This window comes from Lepisma saccharinum, chromosome 2, assembly GCF_977018435.1.
Source record: "Lepisma saccharinum chromosome 2, izLepSacc3.1, whole genome shotgun sequence".
NCBI lineage: Eukaryota > Metazoa > Arthropoda > Insecta > Zygentoma > Lepismatidae > Lepisma > Lepisma saccharinum.
Window position 1 is genome coordinate 214,534,211 of NC_139230.1, and position 12,169 is coordinate 214,546,379.

Here is a 12,169-nt window from a genome sequence, read left to right on the forward strand (position 1 = left end):
GTGTATTTTTACACGCGACAACTACGTAATATCCCCCCCCCCCCCCCGACACACACACACAACAAACAACAAATGCTACAATATCTTACGCACAGACAGTCCGTGTCACTGTTCACCAACTGAAGATGTCACTTTCACCACACAAAGGGGGTGGGGAGCAATACCAAGAGTGTTCTCACTGAGATTTGCCGAGGGCAATAATCACAGACGGTTTTCAAAATGTCTGCCATTCACTTCTACGCAGAGATGACAGCGACATTTCAAGGATTGTCGAGTACTAGCAAACAAGCCAGATGTATCTGCTACCGTCGCGGCGGCGACGTTGATGCGACAACGAGGTCCTCAGCTGATGTGACAGGTGTGTCGTATACGAGGGTTTTCATTTCTCCCCAGAAGAAAAAATCGAGAGGGTTGAGATCTGGCGACCTCGGTGGCCAAGACACAGGCTCATCCCTACCAATGAACCTATTGCGAAACACGTCATGCAGGAAATGTCGATATGAGCTGGTGCACCATCGTGTTGGTACCACATTTCTTGCCGCAGTGCCAAAGGTACGGTCTCCAACAGTTCAGGCAGAACGTCACTAAGAAATGCATGATACGTGCGACCATTCAGGCGAACAGGGAGAATGTATGGTCCAATTAAATGATCATGTACTATCCCGCACAACACATTCACTGAAAACCTGTGCTGGTGATGGGCCACAAAAAGTGCATGTGGGTTGTCAAAGTCCCATACATGACTGTTTCTACTATTGAAGACATCAATCCTGGTGAAAATGGCTTCATCTGTCCACAATACGTTTGCCCCGAAGTGAGGGTTTGTGTCCAGATGATGCAACAACCATTGGCAAAACTCCATACGAGGGCGAAAGTCACGAGGTAACAGTTCTTGTACTTTCTGCAGTTTAAAAGGGTGCATTCCTTCCTCTGACAACACTCGCCAAACATTCACATGAGACGTGTTTCGTGCCCGAGCGAGCACGCGCGTACTAGTTCCAGGATGTTCTGCGACCGCTGTTAACACATCTTCTGCAAACTGATGTGTGCGTACAGTTCGGGGTCTTCCAACTTCTTGCCGCGGTGGTAACACTGACCCTGTTTCACGCAGTCGATTGTCCACTACCTGAAAGAAGGTGTGAGACGGTAAAGGTCTATGTGGAAAGCGTTCTCCATAAAGACGCCTTGCCTCGCGGCTATTACCACGTGCCTCCCCATACATGAGATGCATGTCTGCTAGCTGCTGGGTCGTATACGCAGCCATCTGTGTAATAGGGAGCTGGAACTGCAAAGTATTGTTTTTGTTTAACACTGGCACACTGCACAAATTGGCCGTATCACCGTACGAACACCACAGACCAATTGTTGCGATACTTCACTTGTCCACTCCACCACGTCAACTTCTTTCAATACAACATACTAGTACTCTTCAATGCGTATGACAACCTAGAGCGAACTGCTGATCATATCCCAGCACCTGCAAACGACTGGAACGACTGCCGGAGAGAACCAACCCTTCGAACTCCTCTCGCGGGAACAGCAGTCATGAAGGTCAAACGTAGACTACGAGAGCCAGACTTGCCTGTGCAGCGCTTCCAAAACTGGTCTCTTTTACGTCACAATGATCGCCTGCGAACACTTTTGGTATTGCTCCCCACCCCCTTTGTGTGGTGAAAGTGACATCTTCAGTTGGTGTACAGTGACACGCACTGTCTGTGCATAAGACATTGTAGCATTTGTTGTTTGTTGTGTGTGTGTGTCGGGAGGGGGGATATTACGTAGTTGTCGCGTGTAAAAATACACGTTGTCACAATCACCTGATAATGTGTTTTTCTTTCCCTCCTCCTGGTGGAGTAATGTGTCTCTCGTATGCCACATGACATGATTCGTTCATTCCTCGCGTGTAACTGGGGTATGCAACCGTGCTCAACTTTTCGGATTTTGTGTTCGGTGCTCATGTTTTGATGTTTGAGGTCGGGATGTGTTGTCTTTAACGCATTTCTCATTGTCACGGTCCTTCTTGCTGCGTTACATACCCTTTCCATGTATTGTTCTTGCTGGAAATCCCCAATTCCTTTGAGGACTCCATTGCGCATGCGTGCAGTGAACTTTTCATAGTGACTTCCGGACTGAGCACATACGATTCCTTTATGATTCCCTTGGAACCGCCTCTCTATCTGTTATAGTATTCGTCCCAGTTAGGTGTGACGATCACTTTGTCACCTTTTGCGAGGCTCCTATCTCGGAAACGAAGCCTCAGTCGTAAAAATGGAACTTTGACTTTTTGCTTGTTTTCGTGTGAGGAATCACCTCCCAAGCGTTGTAAACGACCTTTAGAAACACCCTGTATATCCTGTTTAATGGAGCATCTAGACGGAAGTAACAAATGGCTCTTGAAAGCCAACCCTTACAAGTAAATGAAACCTTTAGAACTGAAGCAAAATAAGCTGCAATTGTCACTTGGGCTTTACCGTTTTCTCAGGGAACTTTCAGACTGAAGCAACAAGTGACATGTGTCACTTGGAAGCAGACCCTAAGTAATCCATTCAACCTTTTGAACTGAAACACAACAATGAGATAAACATGTCACTTGCATGTTGCTCGGACTATACTGTTTTCTCAATGTCGTGCATTGTGGCGCTTCAGCCTGTTGTTCTTGCATGCACAGTGAACATTTTGCTATATAGTGGAAGAAGTCTGTGTCGCTTGTCATCTGTGACTTCTTCCGTCTGAAGGCTCCTTCATTGGCATGCACCATGTAGCCTCGGTCTCGTTTGTGCATGCGTGATGGATGCTTGCTTACAGACTGAAGTGGCTCATGTCACTTGAAACTTCAATGGGAGACCCCCCAATGTCATGTGTTGCTTCGGTCTGAATGTTCTCTATACTTAACAAGATTGTTAGCTACTTCATCAGAGATTAAGATTTAATTTAACCTGTAAATTGCAAGTACCGTTGTTGGAAAAAGACCGGCTTTTTGATAGAAGGTTCCTTTTATAATCATGAATGGGCCTCCGGAGTGGAATAAAGTAATGCTGTTGCCTTGTAATATGAAGGGGTCTGAGGTTCAATCCTCAGTGGAGGCAGAGTGCTTCGCATCTCACTTCAAACTGTAGGTCCAGTCCATATTTCTTAAATAGATTTTTTTTCCAACCTTATTTGCTTCTGCCTCAGTTTTAGTGCCAGTGTCTCAACAGCCGAGCTGAAAAAGGTCCGTTGTACCCAGGGGTTCACGACTAATTTAAATCTAATTTTATATTTGACAGCAAGTCTATACATAATCAAACTATTTATTACTCTTTATGATTAAGTCATAGTTTACATATTAATATTCATTAAGGGTGCATATTAATTTCATATAAACTTAAAGATCAGAAATGTATTTATGAGTAAAATTGTTGGGATCAGGGCATCGACTGGTATCACGAAGGTTGAGAACCACTGCAACAAGCAGCCAAAATACTTCACTAGTTGCTCAGTGACCAGGTTTAGCAGCCATTTAACCAAATTACACATGATGTACTGGAAAGCCAGAATACAAATATATTTTACTAAACACAAAATTTTATGTAAAGAGATTTGAGACCAGATTATCAAAAGGTAGAGATGGAGCAGTATTTTCTTTTTTGTTTCATGTACATGTTCGTATAACAATTTCAAACATTGAAAGACACCAGGCACGGGTGGCTGTATAGGGCAAATGTGCAGTGAACCCCCAGTAATATACAAAATAAACAATAACTGAGATGTTCATAAGCGTAGAGTGCCAAATTCTCTTAGTGAGAAGGAGAAACTGCAGGCCAGAGCCTCTCAGCTCCCCTCTAGTTCCATTTCGTGGAAAGTTTCCGCTGAACCTCTGCAAGGCAACCCCTACCATGCTAAAAGCATAGGACGGCTAGCAGAAGCTCGACGTGTACATATGGCGAAAATACATGCATACTCCAGGAAGGTCGTCTCGTCAAAACTGACATGCGCAGTTCGTAGGATCGATCACCAGTGAGCTGGAGTGAACCACGCTCTTCTCTCTTCCAGTGTTGGCACTATGTATTTCAATTTGAATTTTTTGGCATTCTCTTTGTATTATTTATATTTTACAAGACTTATTAGATTAATGAAGATGGTGTAATATAAATGTAGAGGTGACCCCCAAACGAAAGCTAGAAGTAAAGATGATGGGACAAATAAGATAGAAAACAACTTTCCTACACATTCAGAGTTTTCTTCTTTAAGATGGAAACACTTCAGGTGGAAGGAGCCAAAAAGTCAAAAATAGCGCGAGGGCGAGGGGTCGCTTATCGGACAAGACTTAAACAACCTTTTAGTCTTCTTACGTCAGACTAAATGCTTTCATTGACATGTTAGGCTTTTTAGGTTTAGTTGTCTTAGAATATATACACTGCAATTTTTGGGGCTTTAACGTGATTGACCAAAAATGTAGTATTTACTATTTATTCAAGCCTAACCTAACAATGAAGGCATTTCGCACTTATGTCAGAAGACGACCAGAAAGTTGTTTGGGTTTCGTGCGATCACTTATACTCTAGCGCAAGAGAGTGTTCGAGGGGACGCGCGCAATTGACTTTGTTACGTGTCATTGTCTCCATACTTGTTAGTTTGATTTGAAGTGCGTGGCTGGTGATTGATTTATATTTGGCATGGTGATACGTTGAGTGGAGTGAGGTGGATTGTGTATTGGAAGAAGTGTAGTTGTTGCTGTGTGAGAAGTTAGATATACTTTCAAATAGTTATATAAGAATTATCTTGTAATCAAGGTGTCTTGGGTTTCATTACTGATACATACTCATTTTAGCAGGCAGAGATTTGTACTTTTAACTGTAGGTTCAGGATCCAGTTCCAATAATATAGTCTATTTGACAGTGGTGGGACCAGAAAAGAGTGGCAAGAGTGGAAGAGGCAAAATTAAGGCGAGAATATTTTCTGAATTCTGAGATACCCTTAAATACAATACCATACGAACATCTTAAATTAAAATGATCACCCCCTACACACACACTCCTTGGTGCTGTCACTGTTATCTGAACATAAAGCAAATTAACTTTTTCCAGTACTATCTCTACGAACCAAAGCGTGTATTGTGTCAAAAGGTTTAGATAAGTCCACTTTGCATAACTTTGGTGAACCCCCAGGAAAATTATGCACGAGCCACGCCTGAAAGACACCTAGACTATTAAAAACACACAAAACTACTCTAGTTATGTGAATATGTTTATACTACATAGATGTATTTATTAAGCCTACAGAAATATGAAGATAACACTTGGAAACAACCACCCATTCAAAAATGCTCTGTTTATGTCTACCTATGAATTTCATATTGTAAATTGTATTTGATACGTTTATTTATAAATGTCTATTTTATAGTAGGGAGATAAACGGAACCCATGGAACAGGAAAAATACTGCCAACTCCTGTGTTTTCATTGATTTGAGACACTTTTGTGAAAAAAAAACAACCAAAAAAGCTGGGGCAAAAAACATCATTTTTTCCCCCGACCACTTCCAACTCTAGGTATCATAGTGACTCGACCACACCGTCCTTCATGATCTATTCTTTGTATGCTCCTTTCCATTTGTTGAAACCATATTGCATTATTTTATCTGCTTTTCATAGAAAGTAGTATCTAAAACAGAATATTACAATTAAATTAGTGTTTTTCTAAACTACGAAACTTTTTTTTTTAACTCTAAATATTGAAAACTAGGAAATTTATAATTCGGTCACAGAAAGGATAGTCCACGTTGTGTTTGATTCAACAAGTCTTACCTACAGAAGACTACGAGCTGAGCATGCACAGTTCTACGACGTGATCTCTGCCTGAGAACACAATCCACAGTCAATGCAAAGGTTCTCTCAGCAATATCATGTCATCTTGGTTGATTTGCAGCGGCGTGGCCAGGAATTCGTAAACAAGGTATATGGGTTGTTCACAGCTTCTATTTTTTTAAAAACAATAAAAACAACATTTTACCTCACAGTTGGGTTAAGATTTTCACCAATATCTCTCTGGCCACCCTATTGCCTCCTGTAGGAAGTATTGGAGAAGTTACACGGGAATAAAAGTGGTGCCGACAAGTAATTAGATTTATTGAAAGAGTTTTCATATATTCTCGATCTTCTTAATGTCCAAAAGCAATAATTCTACTAAATAAAAAAGTTGGTTCTACAAGAGATTTGAACCTGCAATCTTCAGACAACTGGGACAGCTCTTTACCACTTTCCCACTTCATCAATCGATCAAACCAAGTTGAAATTTGTTTGTTAACATACCTGCTGTTTGTCACTAGTTTATACAAGCTGGAATAGACTTGAGGTCCGCAACTCAGAAAGACTTCTGTGGTAACTTATTCTCTCCCATCTACTCTCATGTATTGTAAATGCAAAGTGGTATTGTTACATGTTGCAAATAATTTCTCATACCGTTAGTTCCAGATTTGGCCACAGCCACCGAGCATTTACTTTCTGGACATATAGTACAAGAAAAATGTTGCACAAACACATAAATACAACAGCAGGTATTTATTTTTAATTGTGCAAAACAGCGGTGGTGCAGGGAAATTGCACAAGTGTTAAATATGTGTAAGAGTACTGTGGGAGGCAAAATAAAACATTATGAGAGCACTAACTGGCCTGGAAAGCTGACTATCATGGAGTAGTCCTCCAAAAATCTCATATCATTGTTGTGAAAAGGAAGGAAAGGTTGCAGTTCATGAAAGATCTAGAAAAGGACAAGTGGAAGGAGAGTGTTATTTTCATGTATATGAGTAAGTTTAACAATTCCGAATCAGATGTTAAAAGTATGATGTGACAAAAGTCAAGTAAATAATTACATGCTAAAAATCTATAATAAGAGTCAAGTGTGGAGGATGGTGATTTGGGGATGCATGGCATCAACTACACTGCGTTTGTTAGAATCTGTCCAGTTTCCCACGCTAGCGATGGCTCAACAGTTTTGGTGCCAATGAGAAATGAGGAAAACGTCGTCTGCTGGGCTGCGAGGAGCAAATGGAAGGCAGACAAGAGGCACTTACGTAGATGCTGTTGCCACGTTGCGGTCTAACTTACGTGTTTTGTTTATGTCTTGTTGAAGAAGTTTGTTTTGTAAGCATGGTGCTGATTAGTGTGCATTTTAAAGTATCCAGGATGTAATTTATTCTGGTGATATTTGTTTGTGCTCTTTTTGTGTTTAGTGTCATCTTAGCTGGAACATTCAGGAAGGGGAATGTGTATATTTGTGCTCTTCCGCATATATTTTATCCACAGCCTGGCTTCAGGTTTCCCCAGAACGGGGTTCACGTGGTAGGCAGCGGCAACGCCGTGTGGTTTCTGCTAGAAAAGCCACCGATCAGCAAGCGCGGGAAGTGGGACAGGTTGTAACAAACGCAGTTTAGAGTGGGGAAATTGGTTTTAAAGTAGGCATGATAAGCAAAGGGCATTATATGGTAAGTTTGAAGGGACAATTGTACAGAAGTGCTAAAATTGGGGACCAGGGCTAATTTTAAATTCTTTTAGGGTAATGAACCAAAGTACAAATCATATTTTGGTGAGGAAGTGGTTGCTCTATAACTTTCTTATAAGACAAAATGGAATCCCATTGTCCAAATCTCAACCACATTTAACATTTATGGCAATAGTTGGAAAAAAAAAGAATGAGAAAAACGGCAATCAAGTTGAAAGCTGATTCCAACTCGACTGTGGGAAGAATGAGTAAATATTTGGCAAAATTTCACCACAAAGTTTGTAATTTTTACACTGAGATTGTTGAAAGGGAACCCTTAACTGACTGCATCTCCTTGTACACTGAAATAGTGAAAATAATACATGCCAATTGTAATGTCACCAAACTTAGCACTCCTAACCTAACAAAAGTGTTGAAAACTGAAAAATCTATTTTGGTTTACTAAGTGTTTGATTTAATTTATAATGCATTTTAATGTAAAATAATTAATATTTATTGTAAGTTTATTGACTTTTGTCATTTACATATGTTGTGTTATGAAGTGGTAGGCTTATTCTACCTGGTGTTTTGGATTATTGTTTTGGGTGCTATATTCACCGACGCTAAGCATTCAGGTTAAGAAAACAGAGGTACTTTACTTCACCATACCACATCTGAGTGCTAAAAACAACACAAAACGTACATAAGCAACCTAAACCATGCAAAATGTTTCACTTTTTAGCGGAGGTACAGAGGGTCGAAGGTGCCTGCTTTAGGTACATTTGTGGTAACGGTTCCGATTGTTTTATGAGTTTTTTCAAATCCTCCTAGCAGGAAGACTAATTATCACAGAATTTTGACAATCATTGTAACACAAAATTTGAACCTTCCTTAAAGTAATGAGCACTATTTGGATTTTGAAAGACAACTCAAAAATTACCTTATGCAAGCATGCGCGCTTCCCATGGACAATGTATTTTCCATTGACAAGTGACTAAGTATCGTAGATAAGTGGGAATTAATGTAGAAGTAAATCGGAACCTTAGTAGAATGCATTTAGGAACTTTATTTTAATGCTAAGAGAACCAAACCTGGCCTGCCTAACGAACTACGAAATATACATCTCCAACCCTGCTTTGGCCAGTCAGCATACAAACGAGGATGAGTGTAGCACATGCACTGGGAGAACTGTATGTCCACAACCATTCAAGGTCTGACAGTTGCACGTAAGCAGCACTGAAGGAGCATTACATTTTTTGGGGTTGATTCCCAAAGCTATCAATCCTATGACAAGGTGGAGCCTGGGCCACCGCAAATTAATTCTCCTTGGCAACCTATATAGAAAAACAGTCTTGACGTGACCACCAGACGAAGTGGAGCCTAGGCCACTCATAACTCTCCTTGGCAACTTCATGTACAAGAGGTCCTTGTAACAGACAAGACGAGGTGGAACCTTGGCCACCGAGAATAATCCTACAAGGCAACAATTTATTCTCCATATAGACACCATCCCCAAACACACCATGTGTCGAGGGATTGCAATGTGATTTAGTAGATCACACACTACCCTGAAGACGGAGGCTGAAGCAGCCTCCGAAACGTTGGTAATTTTAAAAATAACACAGTGGTTAAAAGTCCAAAACTAAGAATGAATAAATCACCACTGATCAGCTATAAAGAAGTACGAAAGCATATATTGAAAAAAATTTTAAGTAATCGCTAAAACTCCGCAGTTTGTGTTAACAGAAGTAAATCTAAATCAAACCATGTTAAAATTGCATTTGTAGAATGATGAAATAGCAATAAAACAAAAAGGAACTAGGGCCCAAGATAAAGCTATTTTGAATGGATCTGCCTCAAGTATTCAGCATTGAGAGAGATACTGAGTTCGAAACAGATATGCACATTTTGGGAACAAAATAAAATTTCTTTGCTAAAATGGAATAATTAGAATCACGATAAATGCAAATAATAAGGTAACTATTCAATCTCGGTAGAACGCACAATTGCCGTTGCTTGTACTTGCCTCCTCTACATGAACCTGATGCTCCGAACGTTTCATAACGTAACCCCCTGTCAGTGTTTCCAACCATGCCGTTGTTTTGCAAGAAGTGAAGGTGATGCAAGTTTATTTTTTTTTAAAAAAAAAAAAGCTGTATCGCATTGTTTTACGAACAAAATTTTAACTATGCTTGCCTAACCTAACTGAACCTAACCTTGCCAGAAATGGTTCGTGGGGCTATCTGTCAACGGTTTTCGGGGCTATCCATCAATGGTTTTTGGGGCTATCCATCAATGGTTTTTGAGGCTATCCGTCAATAGTTTGTGGGGCTATTCAGGTATTTTCAGTTAAAGGTTGGAAACACTGCATACCCACATGATCCACCACGCTAATCAGGCTGCGCCCACCATATTGTGTGTTACGCAAGCAAAAAAGGAAGAACAATAATTACTCTTAAGGTGATAAATTCAATTTTTTTTTCGTGAAAAAATCAAAATTACACCTTAAAGAATCATTCGCAATGCAGAATAGGTAAGTACGAATGTTAAAAATGATGAAATAAATGAGTGACAGCAGGTGTTCTGCAGAGATTGAATAGGTAATAATAACATCGGTTGTTATTATTCAGCCAATTTTAAGGGTAACTGTTCCGACTGTAATGATTTATTACCAGTTTCATGGATCGGAGACACATTAAAATCTGATATTTTGTGTTTCGCATGATTTGTACTTACCAATTGTGTATTGCACAACATAGTTCAAGGTGCCATTATGCTTTTTACACAAAAACAAACACAATTTTTCACATAGAGAGTAATTTTTGTTATTCCTTTCTTCGCTTCTGTAACACAGAATATGGCGCACACAGTTTGACTAACGTCGTGGTTATGCAGTGTTTCCAACCTTCTTTACTGAAAAATACCTACTATCGTGTTCATCACGTGTGCAAATTGTACATTATACAGCTAGCTGACGGATAACCCCACGAACCATTTCCGATAAGGTTACGTTTGGTTAGGTTAGGCAAGCATAGTTAAAAAAGGGGGGGTTGGAAACACTGACAGGGGTTACGTCATCAAACGTATGCAGCATCAGGTTCACATAGCAAAGGAATGAAACTTGTGCGTCGGTGAGATATTTCTCTTGAAAAATACATGATTTCCTGGTCAAATAGATTCCATGATGAAAGAAAATACCTCGACAAACATTGGAAACCTTAGAGAAACTCATTTCCATTAAGTAGTTTCTTCTGTAAAAATGAAGAAATGTCTCTCCGATGCATGAAACTGTTACCAATGATTTTCCTAAGTTTCACAGGAGGATAAAAAGGTGTTGAGAAGTACTGGAAGGGAGTGTGGAAGCAACTTTTCAAGTCCTGAGAAACTAATTCATTGCGTTGCGGCCCAAGTTCCTTTCATTTTATTGCCATTTCATCATGCTACTGATAATTTATCTTTCGGCTATGAGAATTTGAAAAAAAATCATAGAACAATCGGAACAGTTACCTCAGCTTGTATTGTAAAGTCATGTTTCAGTCACCACTTGATACGAATAAAGGGTGTTTCAGTCACCACTTGATACGAATAAAGGGAAGAAAATTGCTTTATTATTTTTAATGCGTTCACATGTATTGCACGTAGGTGCTGCTCAACACTTGTATGCAGGGTGGTATTTGTAAGGGGGGGGGGTTCATCCTCTCTGGGTACTTGTGTCACCCCTCTGCTTGAAAAGTTTTATCCATGGGGAGGAAAAGTTATCTGGCATAAAGTCATTATCTCATGCTGTCCCTAGACAGTCAGTAGAATTTCCCCCCACTGGAAATTTCTTAAATACCATACTGCTTGTATGTCATTAAAAGTATCAGACTGTGAAGTTGCATACTTCAAAATCAAGAGTTTGTCATTTGTTTTGGCAATTGATACTTCATACACAATCAAATCCAATGATTTTATTTAATATTATCCTTGATACTTTATTAATGTAAAAACCGCATTTATGCACGCACACGAGCGAACATCTTACACACAACACACGTTAAAGCAGACAACATCATTTGCAGTACCACGCACCACCCAAAACATAGCACGGCGATCGGAAATATCGTGCCTTCTATTAAACAAGGTAACTGTCAATTAGGAAAAAAATGCGTCGAGTTGCAAAAGTTTCGTTAATGTGTCATTACTTACCTTTCAGGCACAGTTTTTGATTTCAATTCGTAGAACATATGTCTGGTATCTTCAGGCTGCAAAATGTCAATGTTTGATGATTCATGCTTTAGTAAAGCAGAACCGAAGTCTATGACTGCTAGATCAAAATCTAAATCAACACCGGACTCAGCCATATCTATTTCTAAATATGACAATGTCGATTAAATGAAATTTGTAGAACAAAACCGTATTCCGATTAACTACACCGTTCACATCTACTCTTAACGACACCAAACTGTACCACTAGCGTCATCATGCGGGAAAATATTCAAACGACATGGATTACGTGTAACTACGGCCAGGCGATATCGGCACTTTTTTTATGTACGTAAAGACGAAATGTTCTATTTTAAATTAAATAAAGTCAACCTGTCATTACTTGAAAGTTTACAATATTCAAAAAGAACTGTTTTCGTTCTGTATATTACAATGTAAGTATTTCTTTAACGAAAAAGTTAATTTCAAAGTATGACGTAATGTGCTTAAAATAAATCATGAATCAGT

At 39.7% G+C, this 12,169-nt stretch overlaps 1 protein-coding gene across 1 annotated transcript in view; it reads right to left on the reverse strand.

Annotated features, from left to right (window-relative positions):
* The window catches only part of Mitf (transcription factor Mitf), a 207,294-nt gene extending 195,383 nt beyond the window's left edge, over positions 1 to 11,911 (reverse strand). Inside the window, exon 1 of the mRNA XM_083117962.1 lies at positions 11,645 to 11,911. Within this exon, the coding sequence (XP_082974088.1) occupies positions 11,645 to 11,799 (155 nt within the window). The 5' untranslated portion in view covers positions 11,800 to 11,911. The remainder of the gene's footprint in view (positions 1 to 11,644) is intronic.
* Positions 11,912 to 12,169: the final 258 nt, after the last annotated feature.